At 39.8% G+C, this 19591-nt stretch overlaps 1 protein-coding gene and 1 long non-coding RNA gene across 2 annotated transcripts; one reads left to right on the top strand and one right to left on the bottom strand.

The window, feature by feature from the left end:
- LOC124271070 (mitochondrial mRNA pseudouridine synthase Trub2-like) lies at positions 1–10294 on the bottom strand. The gene is made up of 9 exons (XM_046706140.1): positions 10183–10294; positions 8754–8894; positions 8336–8464; positions 6390–6470; positions 5232–5293; positions 4209–4290; positions 3227–3299; positions 2388–2527; positions 1–1158 (listed from the first exon to the last, which is right to left on the bottom strand). The coding sequence occupies exons 2-9, from the start codon at positions 8875–8877 to the stop codon at positions 818–820; spliced, it is 1032 nt and encodes a 343-aa protein (XP_046562096.1). The 5' UTR covers positions 8878–8894; positions 10183–10294; the 3' UTR covers positions 1–817.
- A 15-nt stretch (positions 10295–10309) lies between these two features.
- LOC124271071 lies at positions 10310–19029 on the top strand. Its single transcript, XR_006896937.1, has 7 exons — positions 10310–10449; positions 10669–10724; positions 11424–11787; positions 12895–13048; positions 13912–14001; positions 17395–17441; positions 18056–19029. It is a non-coding gene; the product is annotated as an uncharacterized LOC124271071 (long non-coding RNA).
- The last annotated feature ends 562 nt before the right edge of the window (positions 19030–19591 follow it).

Raw genomic sequence — 19591 nt, 5'->3', positions numbered from 1 at the left:
CACATTTAGCTAACATTTATTTCAAAGCCTACAAATTCCTTCCATAACTTTCAATACTCAAAAACACACAGTGTTTCCATTTGCCTGCAAATCTTGAAACACACATAGTTTTGCTTCTCAGTGTTGTGCTAGTGGTTGATATCATCAGCAGTGACCCATGTCTTCTGGGTAGGACGACAGAGCACAGTCAAGTCACTTATCAACTGTCCGGGAGTGAGCAGCTGAGTTGGATAAGAATAACATATATGTCATCGATTCGTAACTACACCCCCTTTCCGTGACCTACAAGAAGACTCGTACCTGTATTATTGCCAAAATTCGTGGTAAACCAATCAAATCGTGTGTAGTAAAATGTGAAATTAGGTCAAATAGTTTCTTTGCGATCAACAGTTTTCATTATTATTTCTGTGATCATAAAATTATTTTGTTACTTGTTACACACTTAAAGTGACTTGGTAATACATTAACAGGCGCTAAATTGTTGTTTCCTAGAAGTAGCCATGTTTGGAAATTCAGAGTTATCTTTCCTTGGAAATAGTCCTAGACTATTTTAATCTCTGTGCCTGTTTGCCTTTATACAAGGCCCAGTGGTGAACATGGCCACTTGAGGGGTAGTCGCCATCCAGCTTGCCGGAATGACACAAGTAGTTATGACTGATCTGTCATCATCTTCCTGAATCAAGGAAGGCAGCACACAACATGCAATTGATGATCCTTCAGTTTTCCTGATGTGGTCTCAGAAAATTAGATTGATCATGATTACCTCCCTTTGATTTTAACAACTTTCACACACAAGTCAACATCACGCACACGTAACTCAACTAGACAACATTTTTCTGTTCCCTCCCTTCAGTGTGTCCCTTGGGAGTCCCTCTCTTCCACTTCCTAACTGCCTGTGGCGTCGGCCATCTTGATCAAGATGGTGGACAGTCTCACTTGTGGCTAACTTATCAACTGACAATAGACTCCTGCAGGATCTGAGGTTGTCAAGGATGTGTTCGGCTGTCCACTGCTTCCGTAGCAGTGCATGCTGCAACTCAAAATGGCCGTAGCGGACACGCCGGATGTGCGTGCATACTGCCGTCGATTTGAGGCTCAACCCAATGTCGCCGATCAAGTTCATCAAATATGTGCATTTCTCATTGATTGCATGGATCTCTGAAACAGTAACATTGGGAGAGAAAGGTAATTTATAAAATAATCATCAAAATACAACTGATCAAATGAATAGGAGACATAATACAGTGACTGCTCTCATCTAGCCTGACTGAAGGTGATACAGGAACGTCTAATGAGATCAATGGTCGATTGTACAAGCAGCAAACAAATTACTGATTATACCCTCTCACAACAAAGAGAGATTGTAGGTGAGTGAATGTTTTAACCATCAGTGATCAGGACCAGAAGATCGATGCCATGTCGGTCCCATGCATTCAGATGCGTCCCGAAGCAACAAATCCTGAACTTTAATCAGCTCTTACAACAAATCAGGCAAGGCAACCTAGGGTAGAGGTATTTGTGGCACACTTGGTCAAGTCATTCACACAGAATCCAAATGGTGTATACGTATTTGACATATTTCACCTGAAGTAATTTGCTCCAGATCCCAATGGGGTTTTGGGATCTGACACATCTCACCTGAAGTAATTTGCTCCAGACCAAAATGGAGTTTGGGGATCTGACACATCTCACCTGAAGTAATTTCCTCCAGGTCCCAATGGGGATCTCAGGTGAGATGTGTAAAATTCCCCAAATGGCATCTAGAGCAAATTACTTCAGGTGAAATATGTCGAGGTTGGGGAATTTGGCTCATCTCACCTCAAGTATTTCACTCAAAAGCCCAGGGGGACATGATACAACTCACCTGGCCCCGATTTCTCGAAACAAACTTAAGTTTTTACTCAAATTTCAAACTGAGTTTGACAATTTGAAACATCTGAATTTTTAACTCAACTGCATTTTTAAAATAGAAAAGCCCATACAACGTAAGTAATCTATCCTCCAAACTCAAATTGTCTACTATGTTTCAGTTTGATATCGATTTTAGTTCAATCTGGGAAATGCATTTTCTCAAATTTGAGTAAAAACTCTAACTTAAGTCAAAACTCAGACTTAAGTTTGTTTCGAGAAATCGGGGCCTGAAGTATCACTCCGGGGTGATCTGATGGAAGTTTGACAAACAGAAACAACTAATGTACATTATCCAATCTCCCACCAGTAATCAGCAGTACATTCAATGAGAGTGACACAACAAAATCCTTCCGTATTGTTCAGAACTTATCTGCCTGCAGCCAGACAACCACACTCAACACCAAAGTCATATGTTTCAAGTAGAAAGTCTCACACACTACAAACATTGACGAACAAATACTACGTTCTTTCCTTACCCAGTGTGAAGTCCGGAGGGTTGAACTCGATACACTTCACACCATATAGAATGGGGGGCGTCTTCCCATTCTCCGGACGCACCAGTCCAGAGGCAGCAAGCATGTAGGCTTCCTGACTGTCTGGCCGAACACCAGCATAGCTGATAAACAATGACAGCCATGTTAGACCTCAGGTTACCATGGTAATTAAAACAATAATGATACAAAATTCTTTCCCGTATGAAAAATCCAATACAATGTATATTTCAAAGAGAAATGTATACAAAAAACTACAAATATTGAAGGAGGAAAAATTAGACCCCATGAACCACCCTCTTTATATTCAAACACAGACAAGCTTTTAATAATTTGATTAAAAGTGTATCTGTTCAGAAATTGAAATCATCATGATTACTGGTGTCAAATTTCTGCTCAAAACCATAACATTGAAAACACAGAGATTTATCTCCTGAATCCAATTAAATGAGACAAATGGATGTTATGTATATATGTCTGTTGTTTAATCCAACACTCAGCAATATTCCAGCTATATGGTGGCGGTCTGTAAATGATCAAGGACCAGACAATCCAGTGATCAAAAACATAACCATCGATCTGCGCAAATGGGATACAATGCCATGTGTCAACCAAGGCAGAGAGACCGACCACCCATTCCCGTTAGTCAACGCCTCCTACGACAAGCATGGGTTACTGAAGATCAATTATGCTGATTCACACTGACAGATTTACACCTGCCAGCTATCTTCCCACAGCCTCAAAGACGATGACAGTTTGCGTCACATGATCAGACAGGACTGACAGGAGCAGGCTGGTAGTCATGGCAACACTGTTGTACTTACTCAAACATATACTTGGTATGGTTAGCCTGGGCTGCAGCACACACTTTGTCCAACTTCGGCTTGGTGATGTTGTCTGAGACAATCAATGAATAGACACTTTATTACTAGGGCTGCGGCAATATAACCGGTTTACCGGTATTTACCGGTTCAGACATGAAAACGATACGTATTGCGATACGCTGATCAAAAACCGGTATTTTGACTTGCATTCGGAAAACTTCGTAACACTCAGAAATCTTCGGATATTTCCTTGTTTCATTTGTGCCAAACATTATTCACATTTCTATTTTATCATGATGAAAAGTTGTTATTAAAGCTTAATCAAGCATAGTGATTTTGCTGTGTTTTTGCTCTATAAATCAAGCATTAACTCGATTATAAGTAGCTTTTTTGTTTAAAAATACTTCATGCAATATATTGCAATACATATCGCAATACATGCTTTCGCATCGCAATATATCGCAATATGAAAATTCTCTGCAATACCCACCCCTATTGATTACTATTACAGTCAAATGAAAAGGATCAAATAAGAATCTACAGACTTGAACTATCTCCGAATCCAGATCCGAATCAGGGGTTCAGACATTTGCATCCAACACAACATGTCCTGTGGTTACACACAGCTATGAATGAGTGAGTGAGTGAGCAGGCAAGCGAGTGAGTGAGTGTAGTTTTATGCCGCTTTTAGCAATATTCCAGCAATGTCACGGTGGGGGGCACCAGAAATGGGCTTCACACATTGTGCCTATGTGGGGCATCGAACCAGGGTCTTTGGCGTGACGAGCGAACACCTTAACCAATAGGCTACCCCACTGCCCTCACACAGCCATGACCCGAAACACATTTAGTCACCCGGGTCATAGATTGTGACACCTCAGTGGACTCCTAGATGCCTAAGATCTATATTTCCCATTTTCCACACCATCTACGACAAATGTGAAGGCTATAGAGATAAGAGTTATCTGCCCTTGTAACTTACGGAAAGAAGTTCTCTCAAGGACTTTCCCCTTAGGGCTGTAATTTTCTGTGGCCCAGCCAAACCTCCCCCTCACATGGTACACCTGGAAACAAACAAGGTAAACAAACATGGATACAGTAGTCATCTATTTGGTCTTGAGAGTTACCTGCCCTTGGGCAAGGACACAGGAGCAATGGATCACAAGGCATTTGTATTGGAGAGGTAAATCAAAGCAAAGGGAGCGTGTATAGTTGTAGCTATGTTATTGCAAAGTATCTAACAGTATTGATCTGTGTTTCTTTATCATATATTATGTGGGAGTGAGTATAGTTTTACGCCCCTTTTAGCGGCGGGGGACACCAGAAATGGGCTTCACACAGAGTCCTGAGGGTGACAAGCGAACGCTTTAACCATTAGACTTCCCTACCACCCCCATCTTATGTGGAGTGAGTGAGTTTAGTTTTACGTCACACTCAGCAATATTCCAGCTGTATGGCGGCGGTCTGTAAATAATTGAGTCAGACAATGCAGTGATCAACATCATGAGCATCAAACTACGCAATTGGGAACCGATGACATGTGTCAACCCCATCTTATGTGGAAGCATTGATGGCAAGTTAATCCAAGAAATAAAGATATGTTGTGAAGAGTTGTGTTACTTGGGCAAGCCAGAAACCTATGACTGTGGCTTCAAAGAAGTGATTATTATTCGATTATTAATTGCTTGCATATGTGATGACTGCACCAAATCACCAGAAATGATTGGTTACTTTTGAATAAAATTTCTGACACATGTTAACATCCAAATATTGTTATGATTCTGCCCAAACCGTATTTGTAAGTATCTTAGTGCCTGATACACCAGACACAAAGTTTTGTTCAGTCATCTTACGATAGTTTGAGTGATCAATAAAATATGGCTGTCATCACGATCTACTTTTCGGGGAGCTGAGTCAGCATGTTTAACCATGATAACAGATGTATTAGACAGTACTCTAGCACTAGAGAATTCCCATATGATGGGGTACAACCATGTGAACTTACTCTGAGGTACCTCGCAAGGGCGATGTGTTCCAGATATTCACAGCCTCGTCCAAGACCAATCACTGAAATATCCCACAATAAAACAGTTCATATTCACAGGGCTACAGATAAGGGGCGTACAGGCGTAATGTACGCCTCAAAATCAATTAAGTACGACATAATATAAGATTTCAAGCGTATCGTGTACGCACATAAATACCTTTGTACGTCTAACATTTAATTTCCGTGCGTATCGTGCAAATGGAAATATATTTCGGATAAATATTTGTCAAGTTTCTTTTGAGAAACACGATTTGACACATGAAGAAACCCCGACAGTAGGAATCACTTGCGTTGCCATGCAATGATATGTGTCACTATTTTCGATTGGCTAAAAACTACACTGTTGCTATTTATATCCAGTCGGACCTGACATTTCGCGTATCACACCGTTGCTCAGTTATTTCTCACGTGACTTCAAATACAAATACATGGTTGGAAATAGTGATCGATGAATAGTCCAGACAAACCACATCACCAACTCGCTCACTCAAAAACATGTCAGTACTCCTTCAAAATTCTCAGTACACCTCCACTTGCAATATGATGTGTAAGTACACTCACACCCCCAAAAGTTATCTGGAGCCCTGATTCAGATGTTAAAGGGAATTACACACCCATCTATCCAACAAGCAGCAAGATTGTAGATTCTCTACTGAAAACTCCATATGAATAAAAAGACTGGCGATCAATAATTGCAAGTCTTGCTGCATCAACAACTTATCGATTACCATCATGTTATTGGTTTTCTAAAAGTTTATTAAAACAGACTGTGGAGACATGTCAGGTCCAGTTGAAGTATGGAGATTATTACAAGTCTACAAGATAACAGTAGCTACACTAGTATCTGACTAGGGTAAACTCCTATAAAAACATTGCAAGGAAAGACACCAAGCACATTTGAAGGACTATTTTCTTGACTAACAGTAACACCAACTATTGACATCGTCAGTGACATCACCGATGACATCATCTGTGACATCACCAGTGACATAACCAATGACATCATCAGTGACATAACCAATGACATCACCAGTGACAAAACCAATGACATCATAATTAACACCTGTGACATAATCAATGACATCATCTGTGACATCATCACTACGGTAAACCTACCTAAAACACCTGCAGCATGTCGAGAGAGGCCATGGAGAGGTTCCAGTATGAAGTCCTCGGGGACGTATCTAGGCCCCAGGGCTGGAGAAACAGAAGCGACACTTCCTCAGAGAAGTCATCAACATGTGTACAGTGGGGAACTAGGTGAAAGATGAAATATGGGCAAATAGAAACTAACACAAAATCAAATGTCTAATTTGGGTGTATGGACAAAATAACAAAAAGCTTGCTCAGAAAAAGCTCCATATTTTTCCTGTTAGTCTTACAGCTCACAAATCTCTAGAGGTGCAACGGTACGCCCATGCCACAGTTCAGTACTTATTGCAGTACACGGCTCTCGGTTTGGTACCTTTTTGTTCAGTTCATTAACAATAAAAGTTAAAGTTCCGAGAAGAAATCTTCTTCGCATTGGGACCCAAACCAATGTGCTTTTACACGAACTTGTTCATCCAATCAAATCAGCATGAGTTGTTGACAACAGCACTTTGGCACAGAAATGTCAGAAACGGTAGCTACATGAAGATGTCATCTAGAATTAAATTACATGGAAAATTTGTGATGACATTCCGAAAGTAATGTGCATAAGGTGATAAATATAATTTGTACGCAAACCGAACGTACCGTATTTTCTTAAAGTGAACTTCGGTGTACCAAACCGAAAACAAAATACTGTGGTATGAATACACCGCAGTATACATCTTCAGCCCTAAAAATCTCTTCAGAAAAACAGCTTTGTCAAAAGTATGCTCACTGCTACAAAAGCAGAAAACATCTTTAAGAAAGTCTCTCACGTTATCTTGAATATTTACATAAGTTAAATAAAACTTAATAAAGTTAACTAAATGAACACTTTCATTAACTGTGATCAATTTTATCAAAAGTTCTTCATTATGAACCTGCAAAATGCCATAAGTTGGCCTTCTTACTGAACAATCAAAAACTGAAAACACAGGGTGAGTATGGTTTTACTTTAATGCTGCTTTTAGAAACAGTCCAGCAACAACATGATGGGGGACATCAGAATTGGGCTTCACATATTTTACCTACATCAGGTATTGAGGCCAGGTCTTAGGTGTGAGTCGCCTTATAGCTGGAATATTGCTGAGTGCGGCATAAAACTCAACTAACTCACTCTTAGGTGTGACAAATGAATGCTTTAAACAGGAGGCTACCCCACTGTCACAGACTTATGCTCAAACACAGATGCTAATAACTTCTAATGTGGTGTTAGCAGTAATTACTATCACACACATTTCTGGAAAATTGCACACCCATGACTATGGGTGGAAATAACCCATTGCCTGACGTCCGAGTCCAGTGTTTTTTACTGTCAGGCAAGCTAATTTGTATATCACACTGTACCGGTGTCTAGTTGACTTTTCAATGTGAATTATGTTGTTTATTTAAAAATTCAACAAAAACGTCCGTATAGTGGAAAAATTATCAGGGCAAGTGAAAGTTTTTCCACCCTGATGACAATGTCACTGTTTCACAAGCTACACTAGGGACCTTGTTTAATGACTTATTGTCATCACCCCTGATGACAATCAAGGTTAGAACTGGTTTTCAGTGTTCGGTTTTGGACCAACAACAATAGTGCAATTGTTATGGTTAGCAAAGCAAGGCAACACACCACTAAAGGGACCTTGTGTGGAAATAAGTCCAAATGTCGAATGACTCAGACACACCCACTAGAACTGATAGCTTTCATGTTGAGCGGTCCAATATTGGCCCCACAAATTTCTTGTTATCATGATCCCATGTAGTTTAGCTATACACAAATGCACTGATAGCCATCTTCATATAAATACTCAGATGTAGATAGCTTTCAGTGAAAGGGTGTTGGCCCTTTCCTGTCATCGTATAACTGCATACACAAATGCTCATGATGTAATTTGTAAATCTCTTGATTGTCTGGACAAACAAATAAAAGCAACGCCACATACTGAGCCTGTGCTGAGCCTGGTTTTCTGCATCTACTGGGAGTGATGACAGGGACGGCAGCTTCTCTTCTGTGTTGGCCTCCGCTCGCTGCATCCTCCGCTCGTACTTGTAACACGGCAGAGCATTGATGTCTGGAAACAGAATCAGTCTGCTCAAAACAACTGGACGGGTCTGATGGGTGAACATTCCCACTCAGCAAGGGGATTTATTGACTGGCAAGCGTTCAGACAAAATATGACAGTATATTTAACTTCATCATATGTCCAAATTCTAATGAACCAATGAATGTGTGAAAGAAAGGTGTTCACCTCTCAGTTTTATGAGACAGTCTTCAAACACTGCAACTTTATATAACGACATAATGATTTCGAACCTTCCATTTGGAATTATAACCTGATGAATGTCAAAGCCAGTGATTACCTCTGGTGAGATTGCCTCGTATGATCTCGAGGACCTTATGCACTGGAGGACCCGTCGGCTTGTAGATACAGAAAACACCATTTAGACGTCGGAACAAAGACGGACCCCAGTCAAACTTCATCATGGAAGGGAGGCTGTCACCTGTAAAGTAGAAATAACAAGATACAACGGCAAATGCCACATGTACTATTTCATGCCGTTTTAGCTATAATATGTATACATCTGCCAAATTTTCCGATAAAAACATTACATTACATCCGACCTAATCAAAACGACCGCCAGTACCATACCTCCCTTGTCCATTTGGCTTCGACACAATCACAACTACTGTATACTTCAACCTACTTACTTATGCTGAAGGGTGTCGTTGTTGGCACGGGTACTACAGATATGTACCCTGGCCATAATGAGAATACAGAAACGTACCCTAAGACGATTCCATTCCCATTGTGTCATATTCTTGATCAGAACTGTCATGCTGTTGTATTAGATACATTTGATTGCTTTATGTAAGTAATGAGAATACACAGTAACGGCTATTTCGCGATGCATATGGATACCACTCGCGAAAATCAGTTGAACGGGAACAACTACATGCGGTTTCGGTTTAGGATTGCGGAATATGGACTCGTCCGCCTTTTAGGGTACCGGGTACGTTTTTGACTTTGTTTAGGGTACATATCTGTATACAGAAACGTACCTGGGGTACTTATCTGTAGTACCTGTGCCGACAACGACCCCTTCAGCCTTACTTATCATCATCTCATTATACATAAAACTCATCAATTGTATAAACTCAACTCTAATCACAACCAATCACTCTGTACATCAACCTACTCTGCTCAAATGACTAATTAGATATCCAATGTACACCTAGTTCAGCCAGCTAAGACGTTTAGCTGGCTGAACTAATGTACACCAACCATGTCAATATTGTATATACTCACTATGCAGCAATGAATATATTTTTATTATATTATTATAGGATATTTATATAGCGCACCAGTGCATGCTCAAGGCGCTGGTATTTTTTCCCTCGATCATTGGATGTCAATCTCAACGGCACATCGCATTATCAATCTCAACTCCCTGGGGAGTATACAACTCTTGCAGCCACTAGGCGCACCGAGTTATTGTGGCTTTCTCATCCTATTCTCCCTGTTTCAAATTGTTGTATCACTTGCTTGATAACGGTGTTAGTATCTACGCCGAAACGTCGCACTCATTGCAATAAAGAAGTTGACTATCCATAGAACTTGGTTTTCCTCCATCTCTACAACTTCTAAAATGCTTCTCAAGGATTATCCGGGTGGAGGATTCATAGTCTTGTTTCATTAACTAGTGGCTACTCATGTAGTCAACCTGATTACGAAAGAAACGGTTTGAATATATTTTACAAATACATTTCATGAACATCGTTATTGGTTACCTTTTATATATGAAGACAGACATCAGTTGCATGAGATAATGCTTGAACGGTTTCGATGTTGACGAGTGAATCCCATGCTGGACATCCATGAGATAATAGAGTGATTTCCCCTTGCAAATAGGTGGCACTATTTCTAAAATGTCTGCGCCCATAAGGCATGCATGACGCTTTGTTTGGAAATTATTTGCTTATAATATATAATTAATTTCGTATTTTGTTAAACATTTATGTGAACAAATACAGTAAATATTCACTTACTTTTCAATGGTACGTTATGCAAATATTTCACTTACCATACGTTGATTTTTCTAATTCTCAGTTTCGTTCAGTTTTCGATCACAATGAAACTTCCAGCACCACTTGATCATCACGACATAATAATCATGTGTGGTGTTCCTTGTTGGTTTCATTAGAATACAAATTGTGATAATCCAATAAATTCAATATAATAACCTTGTTACAACTATTCTTGAACCACTGTTTCAGAGAAATGGCTGCAAAGAAATCCCAGAAAGCACTTCTTCAGAAGTTGGAAGAATATGGTAAATATCACTGTAGCAGATGCCAAATGATACCTATGTACCATTCTGTTTTAACATCTGGCGTTTATTGTAGCTCCAGTCTCCAAGGCTGTTATTGGTGACTTATACAATAGCTATGAATCTTTTGTACAGTAATAGACGTATTTAACATACAGACATTCACACATTGACAGAATATCATGGATGTTTGTGTAGTGTTATTTTCTCTTGAGAAATGTTTACATAATATCATGTTAGAAGCAGACTATTTGACTCAACCAAATTAGATTATTAGCAGACCATGTTTACTAGTAAAGGTACATCATATTATCAATCTCAACTCCCAGGGGAGTATACAACTCTTGCAGCCACTACTTTCTCATGTTAGCGTAGTCACAGTACTTACCATAGTTTTGCAGACTATTTCTTGTTGAGCTTGTGTAAACAAGCATAAATCATACTTAGTTCAAAATTAATCTATGCAGTTAAATGAACTTAATGCAGTATTTGAACAGGTAAAAATTCTAAATGACTATTCAGCAATGGAACCTTTACATGTCAATGTGGACAGTAGTGAAAACTTGATATGTCATCTTACATGTAACCTTATATGTTCCCAGCAGAACCTGTACAATTGCAATTTGGCACTTCTATATTTAGATTATTGATGCATATTTCTTGTTCATATAGGCTTAAATTATAATAAAACTTATTTCCCAGGAGACAGTATACTTGATGAAGACAACCAGTCCGAAAAATCAAAGAAAATCAAGAAAAAGCAAAAGCAAACTGATGTCTCTCGGATTGATGCACAGTCAAACCAAACTCCCATAAAAAAGAAAAAATTGAACAAAAACAAAGAAAACTCTTAAAAAGGCAACACAATGCAGATCAGGGAAAACAAAAGACGAAGCCGATGAGCAAGAAGATGAAGTGGCTGAAGGAGGCTCTGGGCAGTGAAGGTCTGATGGACGTGGAGAACACTGGCAGAGGAAGGGGTGATGAGGAAGTGAAAGTGGAGAAGAAGAGGAAGTATGAACCGGAAGTCATTGTGTTTGAAGATCCAGCCAAGAAACGGAAAAAGGTACTGCTGTCATGGTGATATAACAACATTTTTCTTTTCTGGGGTGAAATGTTTTTACAATGGTGATGCCGTATCAGTTGATTCTCGTAATTAAGACATACCTACTGCAAGAATAGAGTGAGTGAGTTATTATAATTCAAGTTTGAAACCCAAATGGATTCTTCAGGTGAACTTGTACCTTTTGATGATCAGGGATTTTATTTTGTTATGTATGAATGTTGTGCTCATTTCCGGAATAGAAATTCAAAACCATTGAACATTTTTTGAGGTGAGGTTTGGTGAAATTGAGTTTAACGTCGTGCTTGAGAATATTTTGCTCATATGACGACGTGCTTGCGTGTGTATGTGTATGTGCGGCTGCTTGTACTAGCCCAGACTGAAGCTGGTTTTATAGTGCTAGCCCACTGAGATACCATGCTGCAGTGAAGCATGAATACCCCACTCAGACACATTATACTGACTCCGAGCCGACCAGTCCTTGTTGTACCCATTAATGCCGAGTGCCAGGCAGGGACCAACAAGTACCATATTTTAACGTCTTTTGGTATGACGCGGTCGGGGATCGAACCTGAGACCTTCCGCTCTCCGGGTGGACGCTCTAACCACTACACCATGGAGGCGGTCTTGAACATTTTTTGAAGGAACATTCTGAACAGATCAGTCTTGTGGTGAACAGGTGCCTTTATTCGGATTTTTGTCAAGTTGGACATTAGGTTCCGAAAATTCGTTGTGCAAAATTCTGTTTGAGCTTGATAGAAATGTATGGTTGTGGGTTCGAATTCTGGTTTCCCTTCATTTTGTTATGCCTGTGCATGGGGAATAAAAATCAATATTCTTTATTCCCTGTATAATGTAAACCCCTGTTTTACTGGGGCAAAACAATGTTCACTATACATAAGAAAGTACAGTAAGCTGGCATGTCTTGATATGATTGGGACACTGTGAAAAGGGCTGTTAACCCATTTCACTCCCTCATCAAGAAATCTTAACATATTTTTTATGCACTATTCGAAAAGTATTCAAAATTGCATTTAACCATTTTACTGAGGACACACTTGGGCTATGTTGTATGTGGTGGTGTATTCTATGAGTTGGTCATCCCTTCAGGTGAGGAAGGAGGAGGACACTGAGTCCGACACTGTCAACCACTTTAACATGAACACTGCCAGGTTTGAAGTGAGGAAGCTTCGGGATCAGTGGATTCGGTGGCGAGAAGAAGTCTGAAGCCAGAGTGTCACTGCTCATCAGTCTGGGTGCCAAGGTGAGCTGTTCTGACCCATCACCATGGGAACCTGGCCATGATTTGTAAAAGACAAGATGAAGTTTCATTACTATTCTTACTATGGCTGTAATCTACGATTTCTCCCAATTACATTTGAATGTGATAAAGTTTAGAAAACTAAAGCATTCTTTCTAATAAATATATTGTAATGTACCATAAACCTACTACAGTCTTAGTGCTAAGATCCTTTTGTGGAAGTGGGTGGGACCAGGTTAAAAAATGAATGAGACAGAGCCTGTTATAAAGGGAATAAGGCATATGAATGCACACTCTCCTACCCAGAGTTCCATGCGGCAAGCCAGCATAGTACCTCTGCCACAGGCCAGAAAAATGTGACGATTCGTCACATCTTGCAATGTCCATTCAATATAATGTACAGATATATTTTACTCTTTTATTTTTGACGAGTCTACACATCTAACTAAACATCTTTAATAGAATGGTTTAGTTTCACTGAGAAAATATCCAAAAACATGTAACACTATTTCGATTTGCGTAGCGATCCTTTGTTTACATAGGTTGTACGGCTCCACGTGCTGTCATCGAAGCTGATGGAGAGCAAACGATGCAGCCAGTTTGATATCTAAATATGTACTGTCATAGACCTAAATGTCGCAGTTGTGGAAGAATATATATGTAACAATGTAAAACATTACGAAGTGAGCGCCGAAAAGCTTTGTGAGTCCAGTCTCTTCTTATTATGAATATGCGCATTTGATTATAAACAAGAGAAAAGTCCGGTCACGTGATATGCAAATTAGCCTGTGGCAGTGATGTTATGTTAAGTCATCGCTGTGCCGGAGTGTGATGAATGCACTGCTAACCTTAAGTGTTTTTCTTAGCCTCCCAGGAACAAGAGTTACACAAACTACAAGGAGTTCCAGCAGAAGAGGAAGGCAGACATGGATGCTGAGAAACAGAGGAGGCTTGAGGTAGATGGCTGAATGGGGTTTAAATAGACGGGGGTGGGGATATATGATGTAGGGGTGGTAGAGTGAGTAAGTGAGTGAGTATGGTTTTACGCCGCTTTTAGCAATATTCCAGCAATATCATGGCGGGGGACACCAGAAATGGGCTTCACACATTTTACCCATGTCGGGAATCGAACCCGGGTCTTCAGCGTGATGAGCGGATGCTTTAACCACTAGGCTACCCCAACGCCAGGGGTTGGTAGAGGTAGATTCGGTTGAGGGGTGGATATTGCTGTGGAAGATGAGTAAATATTGCAGAAGGGTTAGACAGCTGACTGTGTGCTGGCGATTAGGTGCCCAATTCTGAGTGTGTGGGTTCGAATCCCAGACGGGACTCAACCCAATAAACGTACTGGAATCTGTACTTTACTGAGAAAGTGTTATCCCCAAAATAACGTGTTATATTTGACCACTTTCTAAATGGCATTGTGTATTCATTGCAGAAGGGACCCGTGAAGATCCGGGGTAGAATAGGTCTTCAGCAACCCATGCTTGCCACAAAAGGCGACTATGCTTGTCGTAAGAGGCGACTAACGGGATCGTGTGGTCAGGCTCAGCTGACTTGGTTGACACATGTCATCGGTTCCCAATTGGCAAGATCGATGTCTGGTCCAGATGAATATTTAATATATATATAGCTGGAATATTGCTGAGTGCGTCGTAAAACTAAACTCACTCACTCACTCATTGCAAAAGGATGATTGGGGAGGAGGTAAAAGGGGAAGGTGGCAGAGGTAGAAGAAGAAGAATTTATTTCGGTATATAGGCCATTGGCCCGTGTACAATAAATGCAAAGTGGTATATGATATAGACAATATGGTTTAAACATATACATAGGTATATATATACATGTCTCTTCTAACATTGGATAGAATTCCTTTTAGATAGTGCATGTTTAATAAATAATGAAATTTTTATAAGTAAATTCTTATCTTTGCATGTTAACAACTTATGATATTTGCTTAAAACAGATGGACAGTTAAATTCTGGTAGGTATTTGCTTCTTAAATTTGCATATGCATCACAGACAAGTACAAAATGTAATTCATCTTCAAAATTATAACGGTTTTACATATTTTGCTTAACCCACTGTCATCTTGACATCTTACGTTACATAGGAGAGGCAATTGTTGAATAATGTAATAAGCATAAATAACGGCTGATATTCCTTTAGATGTACATTAGAAATATAGTATTCAACATCCAGTAGTGACTTTAGTGATTTGTAATAAGATAAATGTGCTGATTCATTTATTTTGCTAAACATATTTTGCTTTGCAGAATCTACAAGTCTTTGTTTAAACATAAATACAAAATCATTTACACTACCAACTTCTTGGCTTACCCACACAAAACCAAATCCATACGTGTTTAACAATATTCTTATATAAGATGCCCAAGTAATTCTGCTACAATCGTCAAGCTTTTTCAAAAGAATATAAGATTGCTTGGGGTACCTATCGGTAGCCATACATAATAGTTTACACCAGTACCGGATACATTTGATTTGATAGTCAATATCTACCGCATTCTGCTAATACTGCATTACTGGACACTTGCCTACCTACACCTAGTACAAATTTACCAAAATTAGAGTGGAATTTTTTAATAGCTTGTCTATCTTGGTGACCCCATACTTCTGCACCGTAAAGTAATATTGGCTTTATTTTACTGTCAAAGAGCTTGAAAAGAACACTTTGCAGACATATTTGGATATTTATAAGATACCGTTTGATAGCAAATAGGGCTTTAGTGGCTTTAGTAGTAAGTGTCTCTCGGTACATTTAGTCCATGACAGTCGAGTGGAGAACATTATTCCGAGATAGTTATAATATGTTGAGCATTTTATCTGTGATCCGTGTAAATATCATTTTTCATAATTTCGTAGAAGCCTCCGTTCGAAAGACAAGGATTTCCGTTTTGTTCATGTTGACTTCCATTCCCCATGTCAGACAGTAGATGTGTAGAATATCAATTTTTCTTTGAAGTCCAATTACAGAATCGTCCGAATATACATAGGTCATCAGCAAAAAGTAACAGGAACAGCTCCATAAATTCAGGGTCGTGAATATTCCTCTAAGATTGGCATTTTCCAACATGACTTAAAATTCTGAAATGAATACTGTAAAAAGGAAGGGCTGAGGGCGCACCCTTATCGCACCACACCGCTCAAACATTGAAAATAGTCAGAGATTGAGTTGGTGCCTGTTCTCCACGACTGACTGTATTTTAGAGTACATATTCCTTAGCACATTTGATATTCTGCCATGGATATCGTTTCTGATTAGTGTGTACCAAAGAAGCTGTCTATTAATTGAATCGAAGGCCTTTCTCAAGTCCACAAATATGCAATAAAAGGGACCGCCTCGTTTTGAGAGATATTCTGAATCAAACTTTGAAGAGTGAATATATTGTCAGTTGTACTGTAGTTCTTCCTGAATCCAGCTTGGGCCTCCGGGATTTTATCGTAAACATCTGCAAACGATTGTAAACGTTCATTTAGAATTGAGCAAAATATTCTTCCAAAAACATCCATGAGGGATATGCCTCTATAATTATTCTCATCGTTGACGTCACCTTTCTTGTGAAGAGGTATGATTATACCCTTGGCCCACTCAATCGGATAATTTCCGGTGACTAATATCTCGTTGAAGATGGTAGTTAGATATGGAGCGAGTAAGTCCTCACAACATTTCACCATCTCTGTAAAATGGCAGAGGTAGAGGCATTTCTGGTGTCCCCCGCCGTGATGTTGGTGGAATATTGCTAAAAGCGGCGTAAAACCAAACTCAGTCAGTCACTCAGAGGTAGATGGGGTGGAGATATATGTGATGGATATGGAGAAGTCAGAAGGGTGGATTTTGAATAAATAGGATGGATGTGAAGGCAGTGTAGAAGGGTGGATTGGGACTGAGATAAGATAACTGATGGATGGTTTTACTTGGCTTTTAGCAATATTCCAGCAACAGGTAGGGGACACCAGAAATGGGATAGAAGAGTGGATTGGGTGTAAATACATGACCTGGATATGACAGAGGAAGAAGTTTGTTTGCCAGTTAACTGCTCAGTGCTGATTAAATACCAGACCTGCCTTACCTTGTTTTTTGTTGTTATTAAGCAATCACAGTTGATGTCTTGATGAAAGTTCCAAACTGAAGTTGACTCCGAAAACCATATCCATGACTCCCTCTCTTGAAACCAGGGAGTCATGATGACTCCTAAAATTTTATGCCTGGGGCAAACACTGGGTAGATGAAGAGGGCATCTGTGGACATGAAGCATATGTCAACTGGAACGTTTATAAACATGAAAAGCTTCTTTCTGTGTCACCAGTACCTTTCCTTTCTTCCACAGGAGCAGGTGCCTGGAGAGAAACTGCCCAAACGGAAGTCACAGAAACGGTAAAGAGATCCTGATATATTTTTAGCTATCTGCTCCAGTGTTTGGTAGTGATGCTTAATGCTTTGTTTTCTATTTCTTGCGTGCCGTGAAGATCCGGGAGAGAATTTGTCTTCAGGAACCCATGCTTGCAGTAACTAATGTCATCTCATTGACTTGGTTGACACACTTCATCTTATCCCAACCCATGCTATGGGATTGGGTGGTCAGGCTCGCTGACTTGGTTGACACATGGCATCATATCCTAATTGCGCAGATTGATGCTCATGCTGTTGATCACTGAACTGTCTGGTTTAGAGATAATTTTTTACAGATTGCTGCCATATAACTGGAATATTGCTGAGTTTGGCGTAAAAGATCAAACGAACAAACAAACACTACTAGGCACTTGCTCAGTGGCCATAAACCATCTTCATCAGTACCACACCTTAGTTGCACCAGGATCCACTGAATGTCGTTGGGGTGCCTGATACAGCTGTTGATGCAGGTTCCCCCATGTGGCAGATGTATCCCTCTTGTTACACCCAACACATGCACTCATTTGAAATGAAGACTATTATGTTTTTATATAAATCATTGTATGAATACACATTTATGGAGGGTTTTGACATTTCAGACCTCGAGAGAAAGGTGACACTATTGACGGACAGATTGGATATTTCAAAAATGGTGTTCAGTTTATCAACAAGGAATCACTCCAGAAACTGAAATCCTCGTGACTGTTCCCCAGTTTCATCATCCGTAATACACCTGTACATATCTCACTGTGGGTACACAGAATCAAAGGGTTTCTGTGTTGAAGAAGTGTCATGGTGGATCTGCTTTCCTTCATCAGTTCCAGTGCTTCCTACACTGAATGATGTGATTAAGAGTTCAACATAGTTCAGCTTTGATAGAGGATAAAGCATCAAGGCTCTGCTTTGTACAGTAATTCGTATGTAATGAGGTTTTAAAATCCCATACATTGACTATCGTAGATCAAAGATCGCTTTTTGAAATGGGTTCAGTGCTAATAGCTGTTTAAGATACCACCATTTTGAACATGGAATATGTTAAAGGCTCAGGGTATGTGTATGGAAGTTAGTTTAATTGGCTTTCCAGAAAGAATGAAAGATAAAAAGATGTGTGAATATTTGTAAATAATTGTCATCATTTTCAATCATCAGTATATATATTTCAGAATTGTAAGGGTGTACTTTGAAACCTGCCAACACCAGCACCTGTCTAATCCGGCACACTGTCACAACCAGCATAAAAATTTGGTCTTGCCATTTTACATCGATATTATGATCATTAAAAGAGACTGACAAGTGTAAATGGCAGCCATGTTGGAAAATGATCGTCACAGTCAAATCCGGTACCTTTTCTAAACCGGCATTTTATTTCGGTCCGTGGGGTGCTGGTTTAGACAGGTTTCACTGTATTTTGTCATTTAATCAATTACTCAAGTGGTTCAGAACTGCTTTCAATCAACAATGTCATTCTATTCTTCCATTCATATTATGAAAACAGTTTCATTGACAATGTCATTTGAATGCTCATTAATTTATTCATTAAAAAACTCATAATAAATTGTAAATAGGTACAGAACTTGTGTGTTTGTTGTGCAGTGGCAATGTCCAAATGAAGTAAGAACATCATGTGCTGCACGTGACACATGATTGCGTCATGAAAAGCAACAACATTCTCTGAAACAGGTGGTATGGTGAAAGGCTCGTGCATTCAGGATATTGGGTGAGGAATTTCAATATCGCTGCCACTAAACGTGTGTTTCAGTGTATGTTCCGTTTTTGCTAGACAACAGAACATAAAGATTCTTAGAAAGCCATATGTTATGTGCTTAAGAACGAGACAGCATTGCCTCTTGGTCGTGTGCAGGTTGTCCGAGAGGCCCCGATTTCGCTGTGCAGAGTTGCGTCCCCTAATCCTGCCAGGTGTAAGTGAAATTAGTTTTAACGCTGCTTTTGGCAATATTCGTGTGTATGCAATATCACGGCTTGTACTAGCCCAGACTGATGGGTGCGCCAGAAATACCACGCCGCAGTGAAGCTTCCCCACACATTTATACTACCCATGTGGGTTGTAATCGAAAGCCCAGGGACCAACAATGCCAGGAACGCGATTCCGGACCAGAGTTGCAAGTGGTTGACCT

The sequence above is a fragment of the Haliotis rubra genome, unplaced genomic scaffold (genome assembly GCF_003918875.1).
Source record: "Haliotis rubra isolate DU_JTF1 unplaced genomic scaffold, ASM391887v1 Scf157, whole genome shotgun sequence".
In the NCBI taxonomy this organism is placed as follows: Eukaryota; Metazoa; Mollusca; class Gastropoda; order Lepetellida; family Haliotidae; genus Haliotis; species Haliotis rubra.
Note: the sequence above shows the minus strand (reverse complement) of the source record. Positions and strands in the feature narration are given on the sequence as shown.